This window comes from Aegilops tauschii, chromosome 1 (assembly GCF_002575655.3).
Source record: "Aegilops tauschii subsp. strangulata cultivar AL8/78 chromosome 1, Aet v6.0, whole genome shotgun sequence".
Taxonomy (NCBI): Eukaryota; Viridiplantae; Streptophyta; class Magnoliopsida; order Poales; family Poaceae; genus Aegilops; species Aegilops tauschii.
The window spans coordinates 64,079,632-64,098,668 of NC_053035.3; the positions used below are offsets into that span (position 1 = coordinate 64,079,632).

General features: G+C 44.6%; 1 protein-coding gene across 1 annotated transcript; it reads right to left on the reverse strand.

The window, feature by feature from the left end:
* Positions 1-11,757: 11,757 nt before the first annotated feature.
* Positions 11,758-18,751, reverse strand: LOC109743750 (homeobox protein knotted-1-like 1). Its single transcript, XM_020302839.4, has 5 exons — positions 18,428-18,751; positions 18,190-18,309; positions 17,960-18,101; positions 12,219-12,472; positions 11,758-12,107 (listed from the first exon to the last, which is right to left on the reverse strand). The coding sequence occupies exons 1-5, from the start codon at positions 18,632-18,634 to the stop codon at positions 11,910-11,912; spliced, it is 921 nt and encodes a 306-aa protein (XP_020158428.1). The 5' UTR covers positions 18,635-18,751; the 3' UTR covers positions 11,758-11,909.
* Between the last annotated feature and the right edge of the window lie 286 nt (positions 18,752-19,037).

Sequence of the window (19,037 nt, forward strand, 5' to 3'; positions counted from 1 at the left end):
CTCCTTTCAAACAACCCTTTATGCTTTCCAGAAATTTTACATCATTTCGGATCAACAATATGTCATGCACATATTCTTATCAGAAATGTCGTAGCGCTCCCACTCACTTTATTGTAAATACAAGTTTCTAACAAACTTTGTATAAACCCAAAAACTTTGATCACTCCATCAAAGCGTATATTCTGACTCCGAGATGCTTGCTCTAGTCCACGGAAGGATCGCTGGAGCTAGCATACCTTTTAGCATCCTTAGGATCGAAAAAACCTTTCTGATTGTATCACATACAACCTTTCCTTACGAAAACTGGTAAGGAAACTTGTTTTGACATCCATCTGCCAGATCTCATAAATGCAGCTAATGCTAACATGATTCTGACGGACTTAAGCATCGCTACGGATGAGAAAATCTCATCGTAGTCAACTCCTTGAACTTGTGAAAATACTCTTTGCCACAAGTCGAGCTTCATAGACAGTAACATTACCGTCCATGTCCGTCTTCTTCTTAAAGATCCATTTATCTCAATGGCTTGCCGATCATCGGGCAAGTTCACCAAAGTCCATGCTTTGTTCTGATACATGGATCCTATCTCGGATTTCATGGCTTCTAACCATTTGTCGGAATATGGGCCCACCATCGCTTCTCCATAGCTCGTAGGTTCAGTATTGTCTAACAACATGATATCTAAGACAGGATCACGTACCACTCTGAAGTAGCACGCATCCTCGTCGTCCTACGAGGTTTGGTAGTGACTTGATCCGAAGTTTCATGATCACTATCATAAGCTTCCACTTCAATTGGTGTAGGTGCCACAGGAACAACTTCCTGTGCCCTGCTACACACTAGTTGAAGTGACGGTTCAATAACCTTATCAAGTCTCCACCATCCTCCCACTCAATTCTTTCGAGAGAACTTTTCCTCGAGAAAGGACTCGTTTCTAGAAGCAATTACTTTTGCTTCCAGATTTGAAATAGGAGGTATACCCAACTTTTTGGGTATTCTATGAAGATGCATTTATCCGCTTTGGGTTCGAGCTTATCAGCCTGAAACTTTTTCACATAAGCGTCGCAGCCCCAAACTTTTAAGAAACGACAACTTAGGTTTCTCTAAACGATGTCGTCTCAACGGAATTGCGTGGTGCCCCTTTTAAAGTGAATGCGGTTGTCTCTAATGCCTAACCCATAAATGATAGCGGTAATTCGATATGAGACATCATGGTATGCACCATATCCAATAGGGTGCAGTTATGATGTTCGGACACACCATCACACTGTGGTGTTCCAGGTGGTATTAATTGTGAAACACTTTCCACAATGTCTTAATTGTGTGCCAGACTCGTAACTCAGATATCTCTGTGATCATATCATAGACATTTTATCCTCTTGTCACGACGATCTTCAACTTCACTCTGAAATTACTTGAACCTTTCAATAATTTAGACTTGTGTTTCATCAAGTAAATATTCTCAGCATCTACTCAAATCATCTGTGAAGTAAGAACATAACAATATCCACTGCGTGCCTCAGCACTCATTGGACTGCACACATCAAAATGTATTACTTCCAACAAGTTGCTTTCTTGTTCCATCTTACTGAAAACGAGGCCTTTCAGTCATCTTGCCCATGTGGTATGATTTGCATGTCTCAAGTGATTCAAAATCAAGTGAGTCCAAACGATCCATCTACATGGAGCTTCTTCATGCATTTTATACCAATATGACTCAAGTGGCAGTGCCACAAGTATGTGGTACTATCATTACTATCTTATATCTTTTGGCATGAACATGTGTATCACTACGATCGAGATTCATTTTAGGTGCAAGACCATTGAAGGTATTATTCAAATAAACAGAGTAACCATTATTCTCCTTAAATGAATAACCGTATTGCGATAAACATAATCCAATCATGTTTATGCTCAACACCAAATAACAATTATTTAGGTTTAACACCAATCTCGATGGTAGAAGGAGCATGCGATGCTTGATCACATCAACCTTGGAAACACTTCCAACACATATCGTCATCTCACCTTTAGCTAGTCTCCGTTTATTCCGCAGCTTTTATTTCGAGTTACTAACACTTAGCAACCGAACCGGTATCTAATACCCCGGTGCTGCTAGGAGTACTAGTAAAGTACACATTCATATAATGTATATCCAATATACTTCTGTCGACCTTGCCTGCCTTCTCATCTACCAAGTATCTAGGGTAGTTCTGCTTCAGTGACCGTTCCCCTCATTACAGAAGCACTTAGTCTCTGGTTTGGGTTCAACCTTGGGATTCTCCACTAGAGCAGCAAATGATTTGCTGTTTCATGAAGTATCCCTTTTGCCCTTTCCCTTCTAGAAACTAGTGGTTTTACTAACCATCAACAATTGATGCTACTTCTTGATTTCTACTTTCGCGGTGTCAAACATCGCGAGTTGCTCAAGGATCATCATGTCTATCCCTGATATGTTATAGTTCACCACGAAGCTCTAATAGCTTGGTGGCAGTGACTATGGAGAACCATCACTATCTCATCTGGAAGATGAACTCCCACTCGATTCAAGCGATTGTGGTACTCAGACAATCTGAGCACATGCTCAACGATTGAGCTTTTCTCCCTTAGTCTGCAGGCTTAAGAAACTTGTCAGAGGTCTCATACCTCTTGACGTGGGCACTAGTCTGAAATCCCAATTTCAGTCTTCGGAACATCTCATATGTTCTGCGACGTTTCAAAACCGTCTTTGGTGCCACAATTTTAAACCGTTAGCATTACACACTGAACTATCACGCAGTCATCAAAACGTGTATGTCAGATGTTTCGCAACATCTACAGACGACGCTGAGGTTCAGCACACCGAGCGGTGCATTAAGGACATAAGCCTTCTGGGCAGCAATGAGGACAATCCTCAGTTTACGGACCCAGTCCGCATAATTGCTACTACCAACTTTCAACTAAATTTTCTCTAGGAACATATCTTTAAACAGTAGAGCTAAAGCGTAAGCTATGACATAATTTGCAAAGACCTTTTGACTATGTTCATGATAATTAAGTTCATCTGATTATTTAATGAACTCCCACTCAGATAGACATCCCTCTAGTCATCTAAGTGATACATGATCCGAGTCAAACTAGGCCGTGTCCGATCATCACGTGAGACGGACTAGTCATCATCGGTGAACATCTCCATGTTGATCGTATCTACTATACGACTCATGTTCGACCTTTCGGTCTCTTGTGTTCCGAGGCCATGTCTGTACATGCTAGGCTCGTCAAGTCAACCTAAGTGTTTCGCATGTGTTCCGAGGCCATGTCTGTACATGCTAGGCTCGTCAACACCCGTTGTATTCGAACGTTAGAATCTATCACACCCGATCATCACGTGGTGCTTCGAAACAACGAACCTTCGCAACAGTGCACAGTTAGGGAGAACACGTCTCTTGAAATTTTAGTGAGGGATCATCTTATTCATGCTACCGTCGTTCTAAGCAAATAAGATGTAAACATGACAAACATCACATGCAAATCATAAAGTGACGTGATATGGCCAATATCATCTTGCGCCTTTTGATCTCCATCTTCGAGGCGCGGCATGATCACCTTCGTCACCGGCATGACACCATGATCTCCATCATCATGATCTCCATCATCGTGTCTTTATGAAGTTGTCTCGCCAACTATTACTTCTACTACTATGGCTAACGGTTAGCAATAAAGTAAAGTAATTACATGGCATTATTCAGTGACACGCAGGTCATACAATAAATTAAGACAACTCCTATGGCTCCTGCCGGTTGTCATACTCATCGACATGCAAGTCGTTCCTATTACAAGAACATGATCAATCTCATACATCACATATATCATTCATCACATCCTTTTGGCCATATCACATCACATAGCATACCCTGCAAAAACAAGTTAGATGTCCTCTAATTGTTGTTGCATGTTTTACGTGACTGCTATGGGTTTCTAGCAAGAACGTTTCTTACCTACGCAAAAGCCACAACGTGATATGCCAATTTCTATTTACCCTTCATAAGGACCCTTTTCATCGAATCCGATCCGACTAAAGTGGAAGAGACAGACACCCGCTAGCCACCTTATGCAACTAGTGCATGTCAGTCGGTGGAACCTGTCTCACGTAAGTGTACGTGTAAGGTCGGTCCAGGCCGCTTCATCCCACAATGCCGCCGAATCAAGATAAGACTAGTAACGGCAAGTAAATTGACAAAATCGACGCCCACAACTACTTTGTGTTCTACTCGTGCATAGAAACTACGCATAGACCTAGCTCATGATGCCACTGTTGGGGAACGTAGCAGAAATTCAAAATTTTCTACGCATCACCAAGATCAACCTATGGAGTTTACTAGCAACGAGAGGGAAGGAGTGCATCTACATACCCTTGTAGATCGCGAGCGGAAGCTTCAAGAGAACGGGGTTGATGGAGTCGTACTCGTCATGATCCAAATCACCGATGATCCTAGCGCCGAACGGACGGCACCTCCGCGTTCAACACACGTACGGAGCAGCGACGTCTCCTCCTCCTTGATCCAGCAAGGGGGGAGGAGAGGTTGATGGAGATCCAGCAGCACGACGGCGTGGTGGTGGAAGTAGCGGGATTCCAACAGGGCTTCGCCAAGCGCCGCGGGAGGAGGGAGATGTGTCACGGGAGGGAGAGGGAGGCGCCAGGGCTTAGGTATTGCTACCCTCCCTCCCCCCCACTATATATAGGGCCAAGGGAGAGAGGGGGGCGCAGCCTTGGCCCTTCCTCCAAGGAAGGGTGCGGCCAGGGAGGAGTCCATCCTCCCCAAGGCACCTCGGAGGTGCCTTCCCCCTTTAGGACTCTTCCTTTCCCTTATCTCTTGGCGCATGGGCCTCTTGGGGCTGGTGCCCTTGGCCCATATAGGCCAAGGCGCACACCCCTACAGCCCATGTGCCCCCCCGGGGCTGGTGGACCCCCTTGGTGGACCCCCGGACCCCTTTCGGCACTCCCGGTACAATACCGATAATGCGCGAAACTTTTCCGGCGAGCAAAATAAGACTTCCCATATATAAATATTTACCTCCGGACCATTCCAGAACTCCTCGTGACGTCCGGGATCTCATCCGGGACTCCGAACAACTTTCGGGTTACCGCATACTAATATCTCTATAACCCTAGCGTCACCGAACCTTAAGTGTGTAGACCCTACGGGTTCGGGAGACACGCAGACATGACCGAGATGACTCTCCGGTCAATAACCAACAGCGGGATCTGGATACCCATGTTGGCTCCCACATGCTCCTCGATGATCTCATCGGATGAACCACGATGTCGAGGATTCAATCAATCCCGTATACAATTCCCTTTGTCTACCGGTATGTTACTTGCCCGAGATTCGATCGTCGGTATCCCGATACCTTGTTCAATCTCGTTACCGGCAAGTCTCTTTACTCGTTCCGTAACACATCATCCCGTGATCAACTCCTTGGTCACACTGTGCACATTATGATGATGTCCTACCGAGTGGGCCCAGAGATACCTCTCCGTTTACACGGAGTGAAAAATCCCAGTCTCGATTCGTGCCAACCCAACAGACACTTTCGGAGATACCTGTAGTGCACCTTTATAGCCACCCAGTTACGTTGTGACGTTTGGTACACCCAAAGCATTCCTACGGTATCCGGGAGTTGCACAATCTCATGGTCTAAGGAAATGATACTTGACATTAGAAAAGCTCTTAGCAAACGAACTACACGATCTTGCGCTAGGCTTAGGATTGGGTCTTGTCCATCACATCATTCTCCTAATGATGTGATCCCGTTATCAACGACATCCAATGTCCATGGTCAGGAAACCGTAACCATCTATTGATCAACGAGCTAGTCAACTAGAGGCTTACTAGGGACATGGTGTTGTCTATGTATCCACACATGTATCTGAGTTTCCTATCAATACAATTCTAGCATGGATAATAAACGATTATCATGAACAAGGAAATATAATAATAACCAATTTATTATTGCCTCTAGGGCATATTTCCAACAATAAGGACACTGACAAACCCAGGCCCTGAGGAACAAGTTCCATGGCAGGACTTGCAGAGCTGTTGGTGCATGCGCCATCTCGGGGCTAATTTCTTCTCGCTGTTTAGAAATAAGAACCTGATGAATCTGTTCAAAAAACTGTGCAAGCAGAACCAGTTATGGAAGTACAATTTGATACGCGACAGACTTAATGTGTGCACGCAGAGACACGTGAGGGACAGGAAAGCTGCAAGAGATGCAGCGATGAGGGCACATGTTGAAGCAGTAGCTGCATAGTTGGCAACAGGAACAGCGGCCGTGGAAGAGGAGCCTGTTGGGCTATGTGACCTGCCAGGCTTTGACCCACCTGGTACTAGGAGAAGGCTCGGGAGGTCGATTAAAACCTTCGAGCAGTGGATAGAGCATGAGCCTCTGGAGAGGTGGTCTTTGCTACATGACACACATGGAGCAAGGTACGGTGTCATGACAACGAACCTCGCGGAAACATACAACTTTGTCCTCAGAGGAAACCAGGCATTGCCACTTACAGCCATCGTTGAGGGTATTTTCTATGGCACCGTCAAGTATTTCAGAGACAGACGTCAAATAGCAGAGCAGCATATCTTGAACAAACCAAATACACGGTACTGTGAAAGAGTCACGAAGTACATGGACAACAAGATGCAAAAAGCTAGGTCACACACTGTAGTCGCCATCGGTAATCAAGAAAGAAGGTTTGAGGTCCGCTTAGCCAACAACAAATTCGGATGTGCAAATGATTGAGGACGCATGAGGTGAAAATTGGCAATGAAGCCTGGCCAACGTGTGAGTGCACATGCAATAAACCGAAATTGCTTCACCTACCTTGCTCACATGTACTTGCTGCTTGCGGGCAGCTTGGAATGGACGCAATATCGTTTGTGTCTCCATATTTTCTGAAAGAGGCTGTCCTCAATACCTGGACAGGTGAGCTGATGGGTTTTCGATCAATGGGTAATTTCAACAGCGTCAACCCCGCCGAAAGGCGTTACATTCCAAACCCGGAGCATATGCGTACAAGTAGAGGCAGACGGCAGTGTCAGCGCATCCAAAATGATATGGATGAATCTGAAGCAGGAGGTCCGACTAGGCAATGCATTCTATGCAATGAATTTGGCCATAGGGACACTAATTGTCCCACTTTCGTCACTGGGCATGGACGAGGCAACCGGGGAAGAAGAGGAGGTAGAGGCAGTAGAGGAGTAAGGGCGAGAGGAAGAAGCTAAGCTAGCACTAGTTTGTTCTGAATTTGTATTAAGTGTGGTGTGGCACTATGTTCTGAATTTGTATTAAGTGTGGCACTATGTTCTGAATTTGTAATAAGTGTGACACTATGTTATGAATTTTTATTAAGTGTGGCACTATGGTCCCACATCGAGCTTCGTGTTTTCTCCACAGCCACAGCAACATGGTCCCTCGTCGAGCTTCGTGTTATCTCCACAGCCACAGCAGCACGGTCCCTCGTCCAGTTTCGTGTTTGAGCCAGAGCAGACGTCACACCCAGCAGGTATGTGTCTTCATATTTATTGTTTTCAATATTAATTGACGCGACCTCATTCTTCATGATGAAACATTCCATCGCGTAGGAGCCTATGGATATCAGGCGTCTATGTCGGCATCACATGATACGTGGGGGAGTGATCAACATCCCGAGGATAACATACAGGCTCAGATGTCGCAGCACACCCAGTGGATGTACATGTTTTCGACTCCTCCACCAGGCCCGACACAGGATACACAGCATGACCAGGGAGAGTCTGAGATTCCTCCTTGTCACGTTAGGGCACCCGACAGGTTGGGATGGTCCCCGATTCCAGATCCGCCTCCCCGCCAGGCCAGACGTCGTCACTGACGCTTCTATCTATCAGTAGAGACATTACCATCTATTTCTGTGTGAGACTTATGTCCATTCTATGTATGAGAAAAATGACTATGTACTTATGTACGAGACATATGCCTACTCTATTTTAGTACTCTGTTATCGGAACTACAAGATCATATTTAGATAGAACATAATATTCATACAATGAGACATTACAAACAATTAGATAGAACTACATCTAAATTAAATGGTACGTAACTGAACTCACAACATACAGCATAAAAACTACATGAAGTCATCATCGTCATCCTCGATCGATGCAGAAACCTTGCCCTTCGATGATGAAGAACCTTTCCCGCCATATGTTCGCGCCAACTTTTTCCCGCCACCCGTTTCCCTCCTCCCATTTCCCGCCCCGTGTCCCGCCACCCGTTTCCCTCCTCCTATGTCCCGCCACCCGTTTCCCGCCACCCGTTTCCCTCCTCCCATTTCCCACCAACCCTTTCCCGCCATACCGCAGTCGTTCTTTCCCGCCATTTTCTCCTCTCTACCTATAAAACCCCCTTCAGACGGAGCTGGATAAGCATTGCAGTGTGGTGGTGGTGAAGTTGGGGCAGTGTGGTGGAGTTGAAGCTGTTGTTCGTCGTTCTTCGTTGGAGCCGGAGCACCAGCAGTTTGGTGGCCGCCGTTCGTCGTTCTTCGTTCGCACGCACGCTTCAAGGGTATATTTCAGCCCACATTTTATTTTTCGTAGGTGCTCCGGTAGTATTTGTTAATATATTTAGATGTCAACTAATTAGTTGTGTAAAAATGTGTAGTTGCTCCAGTAAAAATCCGTCCTATATGTGGATGTCAAGTATTTAGGAGTGTCAGTATATGTAGTAGTCCAGAAAAAAGGTCCGTAATATAGGCAGTCCAGTCAAATATATTAATCTGTCAATATTTGTAGTTGCTACGGCAAATATTCGTAATATACTTGTAGGTGGGTGAATTGTATTAGTTGCTCCGTTAATATTCTGTAATATATAGCTTCGTAATATATAGACATGTCTAATATTTGTTAGTGGGGATATTAAGGGGTAGGTTAGGTACTCAATGCGATTTGTGTGTTGCAGATGGCTGAGGGTACTCAGTGGGTGCTTAGCCCTATTGTTCATGTCCAAGGCTTTTCTCCAAGTGTTGTGCAAGTTAGTGAAGTGGACCTCACTTTTGATTGGTTGAAGACTAAATTCATGTTGAAGCAAGGGTTGAAGGAAGACGATTTTGTGTACTACGTCAGCAGGAAGCAGTCAGATGGCCCTAGGGAAAGAAAATTGATTGACATAACTGATGATGGCAAGATTCAAGAAATGCTGAGCGAATGGGAATGGAAAAGGGTTGTTGAGTTGCATTGCTACAGGAAACCGAGTTATATGTGATGAATTTGTCATTTGAGATCCGCCTCCCCGCCAGGCCAGACGTCGTCATTGACGCTCCTATCTATCAGTAGAGACATTACCATCTATTTCTGTGTGAGACTTATGTCTATTCTATGTATAAGAAAAATGACTATGTACTTATGTACGAGACATATGCCTACTCTATTTTAGTACTCTGTTATCGAAACTACAAGATCATATTTAGATAGAACATAATATTCATACGACGAGACATTACAAACAACTAGATAGAACTACATCTAAATTAAATGGCATGTAACTGAACTCACAACATACAGCATAAAAACTACATGAAGTCATCATCGTCATCCTCGATCGATGCAGAACTCTTGCCCTTCGACGATGAAGAACTCTTGCCCTTCGACGATGCAGAAACCTTGCCCTTCGATGATGAAGAACTCTTGCCCTTCGACGATGCAGAACCCGGAAGCGGCGGCATGAAGATATCATCTTCGTCCTCGCTCTCCTCAGTCCATAAACATGGATTATTTGCTGCAATCCTTCTGAAAGTTTCACTCTTCGGCACCACTACCTTCTTCCACCTGTCATGCAACCTAAGAAGTTCTTTACGTACCTCCTCATAGGTCCTTTCAGCCCACCCAGACCTACGTAATTGGTGAGCCAACTCATTCATTATGGTGTCACTACCGGTGAGTTCGTCCCATGGAACTATCCTATTATCCATCCTGAAATCGGTAGCTAGCCTCAGAAGAGTCCTGCTCATCCCAGGGTGAAAACTACGATCGAAAGGATAATCGGACATCTCAACTACACTACACTGCAATGCTTATCCACCTCCGTCTGAAGGGGGTTTTATAGGTAGACAGGAGAAAATGGCGGGAAAGAACGACTGCGGTATGGCGGGAAATGGGTGGCGGGAAACGGGTGGCGGGAAACGGGTGGCGGGAAAGGGTTGTGCGGAATACGTCAAAGTTTTACAAAAAAAACCAGCGATCATTCGGAAAAAAAATGGTGGCATGCACCAGTCGGCCCACAGCAGGCCAACCGAGCCTAGTCGGCCCACTGCAGGCCTATCGGCCAACTGCAGGCCGACTGGACCCTGTCGGCCAACTGCAGACCGACTGGGCTTGATCTGGTGGCCGACAGCCCAATCGGCCAGCAGCAAGCTGATGGGCCACCAGTCGGCCTGCTGTGGGCTGACTGGGCTCAGTCGGCCTGCAGCGGGCCGACGGTGTATTATTTTTGAAAATTCTTTTTTCAGCGTAATATTTCTGTAATTTAATAAAAAATGTATTATTTAAAAAAAAGAGCTGAAATATGGCTCTCTTGGTTCCATCCTCGTCCAGGAATGCTATCTCCAGCAAAGTCATGGAGCTAGTGATTTTTGGATTTGATTGATTGAATTTTTACACTAGATTACTCATTCCTTCATTGACCCTTTGCTCTTGTTGGTGACGGTGAAATATTTTATAGATCGTGTAAGAGGGTTTCTTCTTCCTTGGTGTTTTTCTGGCGTCATTAGTGATCTTGGTTTTTGACACAGTTGACGCTCCTCTTTCTTTTCCCGCGTTGAAGCCAAATGGTACATATATGATTGTCCCCAGCCAACCTAAAATCAGATTTTGCAGCCGATGGTGGAGTGGTGGAGCGCATCAAATTCCGTTCTATTGAGTGGTGGCAGTGTAGAAAAGATGACTTTTCGTAGTGTGTCGGGCTTGCCATTCAGTTGTAAATTGATATTACCCCCAAAAAAGTTGTAAATTGATTTCTTGCAATGTGGATCTGCAAGAAAATTGCTTTTTCAGGGGGAAAAAAGGTACCTTGATTTCCTTTCATTTCATTTTAGGAGTATCCTACTTCAATTTTTTTATCGGAATTTCTACTTTCTTATGGAAATGCCAATTAAGGCTTTTTTGGGGTAGAATTCAACCAGTGCCACAAGAGACACGAACGAGGTGGCTCATGAATTAGTAGGTTTGGTTCATTGTTGGTCGATGAAATCCCATTACAGCTTAACTTGTGTAACTGTTGTTTGAAGGTTGAAGCCATGATGCCTTCCCTAAAGAAAAATATCCTTACTTTCCTATGGGCTCTAAACTGGGTACTTCTGCTGGTCAGGCCGAATTTCAGCTGGGCCAAACCCAAATTTAGTTCCGGCTAATGATCGACATGAAGAACTGTAAACAATAATGGAGGTAAAGCAAATAACGACATCTCCAGTCTTAAAAATCAGCTGGTATATATCCTGAGCCGCCACAGGAACCCAATCTCTTCAATTTTTTCCCCATAGCAAAATTTGCCACAGCAAAGACAGCGACATATGATTTATGTTTATACTTTCAAAGATGGAAAAAAAGAAGCTGACACTTATTCATATTGCCTTTGATTCCTCCCTATCCAGTGTGATTCTTCACTGGCAATCCCTGGGGATACAGACAATCTGATTATAGTACTCTAGTAGCTTCAGAAAAGATTTTACAGGTCACCCTGTAGTAGTGGTTTCAGAAAAGTTTTCCCTTACGGCGCCCATGTACTACATACACAATAATTGAGAAAATGATCATGGGGGTACTCATCGTTTGATGTACCCCTTCCTTGCTAGTCACACAACCACCGTGCAAAAGAGCTTCATGCCCGCGGGAAATGAGCAACTATCTCATGCTGTCCGTGCCGAAGCAGAGTGTCGTGTCGTAAGAGGACCCCCCTCCTCCTCCGGTAACGCCCTCCATGAGCGCGAACCGCATGTCCTCGGACGGCTTCCAGTGCCGCTTCCTCTGGTTGACGAACCAGTTGTTGATCTGCCTCGGGTCGAGGCCAGTCATGGCGGCGAGCCTCACCTTATCCTCTTCCTGCAAACATCACAGTATCTATCCATGAATGATGATCGTCGATCAAGGTTTGATGCTGCAGGGATGGGAGATTTTCATTGCCGAAAGAAAGGCGCGAGGCGCGGCATGTACCGTGGGGTAAGGCCAGCGGTAGTGTGTGTTCCACCAGTCCACGAGAGCAAGCCGCGCATCCTTGGGGAGCTTCCCTTTCTTCCTCTTCTTCAGGAACTCGGTCCGGAGGTGGCTGAGGCAGCCGCTGTACTTGTTGAGCAGCATCTCCCTGAGCTCGCGGTCGGCCAACCGGGAGCTCTGCTCTTGCATGCCGGCGTCGGATGCACCGGTGTCCCCTGAGTATGGCTCGTCCTCCGATGACTCCACCATTTCATCTTGCATCATGGAGACACCCCAAATCAGATATGCATTTAAACAAAATGATGTGTGGCGTCAGGATCAGGTTGCATGGCAGTAATACAGCACGTTTAGACTGAAAAACCGGAGCTTCTTCAGAAACACAACTAGAACAGGACAACATCGATAAGCAGACAAGTGCAGATAATCAGTTGGTTGCACAGAAACTACACAGAAGCACTTTCAGAACCCAAAGGCACCGTTGGATACTTAACAAACAACATTATGGGAAGCTGCAGACAGAAAATCTTCTGGAAAATGTCTCAAGGAAAGACGATCGAATGAACTTCAGAACTGGAAGTTTCTCCATGAGAATCTGCTATGCAGTATATCTAGAAATATACTTCTAAAAGAGCACTGCAATGAATGAAACCTGATTATCGATTGGTTAATAGATCTGTAGTAGCAAGTATCGGTCCGAAAACCCAGCGAGTCTAAGAAAATGGGATGAAAAGCAGGCCACTTTTATCTATCAAACCCTACATGAATGAACATTGGTTCACAGCTAGGGCCAAACTGATTAGTTCAGTTTGTGCTTGGGGAAACAGAGACTATATAAGCATTCTTTCACTGTGACCGGCGTTTTGTGGAGCTATTCCTCCAGCTGCTGTCTCGGTAGGAAACTCCATGTACTGCAATCAAGTGCTATGTAAGCAAATGGCTCTTTTGTATTGTGAGTTGAGTTTCATTAATACAAGTCGTAGCTTCTGAAGCTTAAGTTCAGAAAAAAATTTAACCTTTTTTCGAACCAACCAAGGCATCAGAAAAAACAACTTCAACCTATCTAATTATGGATGCAACTATGGTTAGGATTGGAATTTGTAGTGCCTGTTTGGTCATCAGTTGAGACTTCAAGAATTTGCAAAGACAAAAAAATAAGAGGCATTTTGTGCATTATCTAGGCTTATTTGATTTTTAACATCTTCGACCTTAAGAAGCGGTTTACGAAAGAGAGAGAGAGCTCAGTGTCCAATTAGGAGCACTCGGAACTACAGCTTTGTTTAATTTGACACATAGCTGCTGGGCTCATACAAACCACATTGGGGTTAGTTGATGTTAATGAACATGAGGTTGACGCTCTAGGGTGTAATAATAAAGAAAATCTAGCGGCGACATAAAAATGGAGCAGATGAGCCCAGGAGCCGAACTGGGTTTCCGTTTTGGCTCTGGAGAGCATATGCTCCTGGATGTACAGTAAATTAAAAACAACTAGTAAATAAAATTAAAAATTCTGATTTTCTTATAGATGTTCATGTTAGTGTAGCAAGCGTGCTTCAGAATTTTCATGCGAAACAGGTTAGCAATGCTTTGTCAGTGAAAAAATAATTAAATGTAACATTTGGTGTTTGACTTCTTTTTGCACGGGTCGAAATGGTTAAGCTTTCCCCCTATAAAAGTTTTCAGATATTTTTGACATTTGGAAAAAACATTTTTAGCGTGGGGGAGCATGTGCTCCCAAGAGCCGAATTGAATTTACGTAGGTGACAATACCTATATGGCTATCTGAGATTCCAACACTTAAATTTTTTAGCTGTAAAAAGAATGAAAGAATCCAATTCTCATAAGCACATTGGCAGGTCATGTAATAAAAAAGAATATTTGGATGTAAATGATCTAGCTAGACAATATTACCGTGCACCTGCTTCATTTTAGCATTTGAGTTGTGCATATTTCAAAATTCTAACAATAGGGCATCTTCATTGAAGTACCTACCGGACTAACCAGAGGCCTATTTTTTTTTGAGAAATAGAGTACAGACATAGATGTCCACATACACACACGCATACTCACCCCAATGAACACACACACACACACACACACACACGCACACCCTACCCCTATGAGCACCTTTGTTGAAATTGAAGTACTCCCTCTGTAAAGGAATATAAGAGCGTTTAGATCAATCTAAACGTCTAAACGCTCTTATATTTCTTTACAGAGGGAGTACTATCATAAATAACTGTGTACTATGTGGTGCAATGTGACATTTTGAAATGATCACATGCTTAGCAGATCATTCTACCATTGTTTCTCACACCAGAATTGAGGGAGGGGACACATTGAGTAGACACTAAAAGATGACCAGCTCAATTAGCAAAGTCAAAATATATGGGGGCTGAAACCATAATTAGAATCACACGTTGGGTGCACAAAATTAGGCACAACCCGCCGTTCTTGAATAAAATCAGAATAGACACATTAATGGCTTTCTTGAATCCAAGCAAACTATACATACTGCTATGCATTCTTCAGGACTATCGTGTGAGCACTTACCATACTAGTTTGAACTATTGTGAACATAGTCAGCTATTTAGTCATAGCTCATACATGTGACCTACCTAGACCAAACAAACAAAGATATATATAGTATTTCTACTTGAGCATTGTCACACCAGTTTCATATGGCATCATTAACTCAGTCTTATCATAAGCTTCAACAAGTCATTGTGTGTCCTTTATATCCATATATTAACTAGGTAGATAGGCTACACATCACGAAGCACAACTTGTATGGACTATGGAGTTAGTGATTTAACATGCATGCAGACTAACTTGCCACAGTTTTTGTTAAAATTATCTCTTTAATGGCAGATAGTTAAAACTGGTAAATTTGATAGAAAACTAGGAAATTTCACTACATACATGATGATCATGTTTCATGCTCCTTTGTAGTACCCAGCAGTGGCAGAGCTTAGTGAGGGCCATGCCCCCCAGGAAAAGTATTTCTTTATATTAACACCTCATATCTAAAACTATTTGGGTCAAATTTGACATGATACACCAGATTACCCCCCCTTCCCCAACTCCGCTTAAGGTTCATTTAGACACCTGTCAAATCCCGTTGAAGCTCCGCCACTGGTACCCAGTACATTTCTACTTGGGTGCCAAATACTATTAGAAGGTGGAAAAAACAAAACCGTAACTGTTTTGGACACAAGAACAATTGTTTGATACATATATATAAGACCAATAACATGTTTAATATGTCCCAGCCATCACGATGACAAAATTTCCTTCTAAATTTATTGAACATCTGAAGTTCCGAAAACCTTGTGTGTTTTCACTACTCCAAACTCACATGTTCATGATGGAAAGATGAGTAATTCATACAAACCCCTTTTCTTTTTGCCAACATTGCAAATCAAGGCCACACTTTTGAGAACGTATATTTCGCATAACTATGATATCTGTGACAAAACAAGTGCACAAAACCATACTTTTAAGCACGGATTTGACATAACTTGCACCTTCTTAGATATAGCTTTGCCAGCTTGTTAGCATTTATATTCTGTAGAAAACAACTTTCCACATAATACAACAAGCACATTAAGCATTGGATAGCTAGTGGGCCTAGTTTTTCAACACCACCACAAACGCTAAAACCTTGGGTTTCTGATATGCTATGTAAAATGTGTTTTCTTACAAATTGTTTTGCTAAAATATGTATTTTTATGAGAATCTCTGGAAATATTGATAGATTTGTGGATGTAGAATGGCTTAAGAAACAATTGCTCCAGGCTAAAACAACACCATAGCCTTGTTAATAGTTAACCAGTTAAGTTCGTAAACAAGAAATTAAGATAAAATCCTACGATTGAAACTGCAATTACAAGATACATCTCCTACTTAGGGCATCTCCAACTCCGTCCATCAAAACGCCCCTAAATATCCAGACCGCGCGGTCCAAACACTTTGTGCCATCCAACGTCGTGCAGAAAACGTCCGCAGACCGGTCCGCACATCTGAATTCCCGCAAATCGGAAGCAAAGCTGGGGATGGTTTGCGGATGTCTGGACAGCCGCCACGTCGGACTCGGACACCGCCCACACAAAAACCCAGCTCGGACCCTACTTTTCTCACTCCGTCCCTCCGCCCTTGTGGTGTATTTGCGTACAGACGTTGCCGCCGTACCACCTACTCCGCCGCCCAGACCTTGCCGTACCTCTGTCGCTCTAGCCGGGCTCCAGCCCCGACTTGCCTATGCCTCCCTTCCACCCTTGGTCTGGCCGCCGCCCAGGTACCCTCCGCCCCTGCACGTTGCCTTCCATGGCGAACATCACGCCTGGCAAGTGTTCGACCAAATGCCATAGCCAAATTTATGGATGTTTTTGTTGTTTACTTTGAAGCAAACACGATGGATTCGGCAATGGTGTATTTCTATCGAACTTCCAAAGCAGAGAATTTATCCAAATGCATCAACAAATTCGGCATTGAGCAACTCATGAGCAGTTTCAGAATTATCTAGTTGAGCATTTGTGGACTATTCGAGGGGAGAAGTCAAAAATACATCCGAATAAGTTGAATACAAATTTGAACTATTTTATTGAAAGACTTCATGTTTGAATTGATATACTTATATTTGAATTATTGTTGCATCAGAATATTTGCACAATATAATTGTTGACAAAGGATGCTATTTTTCTTTAATTATTTTATGTGCTCTGAATATAGGGAAAAAAGAACAAGGGCGGACATTTGGTGTATAGGGTTGGATGGCCTCCCCCTATCCATTGTGCACGGAGGCGTCCGGACGTGTCCTTGAACGTTTGGGGTGTTCATCTTTTGATGGACGGCGTTGGAAATGCCCTTAGTAACTTGTAAGTCTATAACGCACGTCTGAAAAAATCTTGAGCCCATTATCTTCAAATGAGATTTGGCTAAAAAAATTATCCCTGAGGCTGTCAAACAGAAACAAACAAGCGTGTGTCTAGCTCTCAACTAGATGAGAAATAAATATGTTTCATTTAACCTCTATACCGTTGGATTTTACCCGGAGATTTGTAGGTTTTTTTCTTTTTTTTAATTAATCAAGTAGTGTAGGAGTTAGATGAAACTTTGTTAATTTTCATCTCTATGTCAAACAAAAACGAACAAACAATACTATATTTACTTACCAGAAGTAATTCAACCAAGCTATCATATCAAGCACGACGAAACAAAATAAAGTTTCGGTGAATGATCAACAAGAAGATTCACACTTGCCCCCACAGCAACAATAAAAAAAGGCTTCGCCATTGGGAACCAGTGATTAACCAGCATGCAAGAGCAAGATTCTTTCTTTCCCAGCCTAGCTCTCTCTCAAGTTCCATCACCGGCCCAGCCTGCAAAGTCTACAAGTAGTAGGGTAGCAGCTACTCCTAGTACCTCACTAGCCTCTAGAGAGAGAGTGAAAAGGATCTGGAGAGAGATATGGAGAGAGAAGCATGCATAGGTAGGCTGAGCTACAAGGACGATGGAACCTTGGACAAAACCCTACACGATGTCCCGTCGTCTGACACGCCTGCGCCCCATTGGCATGGACACGATTTAACCTATCAAGAACACTCATCAAAGCCACATTCACACACAAAGCATCAAACACTTTCACGCAACCGAATCAAGGCTGCAGAGGACGCGGCTAGCCGGAGAAAATCAAGGCATGAGATGCAATGCATGCATGCATAATATGCATGCGGATTTTATACCGGAGTGCGGCGAGGTGGCGGTGGCTCCGCCGCCGCAGAGCTTCGTGAACTGCGAGCGGATGGTGGTGAGGAAGGAAGCGGCTTCGTCCAACGGCCGGGACAGCTCCTCCTTGTACCGCGACAGAAGCCGGCAGTACGCCTCCTGCATCGTCATCTCCACATGTAATAACCAGCAAGAGCTAGCGCGCGAGGATTAGGGGAGCGAGCTGCCGTGAACTTGTTGTACCTACCATGAACTCGTCGAGCTCGGGGTCGAGGCCGATCTCCCCTGCGGCGGCGGCGCCTCCGCCGCGCCTCTCTGGCCGGCCAATCTCCTCCAGCAGCGAGGCTACCTCCGGCGGCGCTCCGACCTGACAAATCAAGAATCAACGTGGCAATTAATTCTTGGATGATGAGTGAGTGAACTAGCTAGCTCGAGCTACTTATGGACTACTGCAGCATGTAAAATGTATTTGGACACGGACGGACCTTGCGGCATTCGATGTAGGCGGAGAGGAGGGAGGGGTAGCGGCGGTGCCCGGCGATCTGCGCCTTCATCAGCTCCGTCAGATCCGCCGGTGACGGAGGAGGGGGAGGAGAGCTGGCATCACCGGCGACCCCTGACGCCACGCTGCAGGCCGCGCCGCCCTCGCCTCGGCGCGAGATCCCCGGGTGGATGCTGTACAGATCCTCCATCGATCTCCTTCTCCCCCAGGGTGGATGCTGTACTGATGCTTTCTGTCAGTTGGAGAATTTCAATCGACTACGGCGCCACGTATTATAGCGCGACGCTTGCGTGTGCGATACAATCATACTCCTACAACAGATGTTGTGCTACTTCATGCATATGCATGGTGGACAAAATTTCTGTTTTAACCTTTTAAGCAAAGATTAACACGATTTGACCCTACTTCATAAGTATTTCGCAGTTTGACCTTTTTTGGTCACGCCAACGTGCCTGGCGTTTGGGTTGCACACGAGACGCCACTGTCTCTGGCGTTTGGCCTCTCCGCCACATCCTTGTTGGCTGGCTGACGTGGCTCCGCCAAACGCCAAGGTGGCTGGCGTTTGCATGGCTAAACTAAACGCCAGTAACTTT

Bases quoted from the DNA above. Each gene is read 5' to 3' on its own strand.
- LOC109743750 (XM_020302839.4), bottom strand. From the start codon at position 18,634: ATGGAGGATCTGTACAGCATCCACCCGGGGATCTCGCGCCGAGGCGAG. The intron at 12,473-17,959 runs GTATAAAATCCG...CCATGATGCAAG, and splicing joins CGCCACCTCGCCGCACTCCG to ATGAAATGGTGGAGTCATCG. The intron at 12,108-12,218 runs GTACATGCCGCG...TGATGTTTGCAG, and splicing joins ACCGCTGGCCTTACCCCACG to GAAGAGGATAAGGTGAGGCT.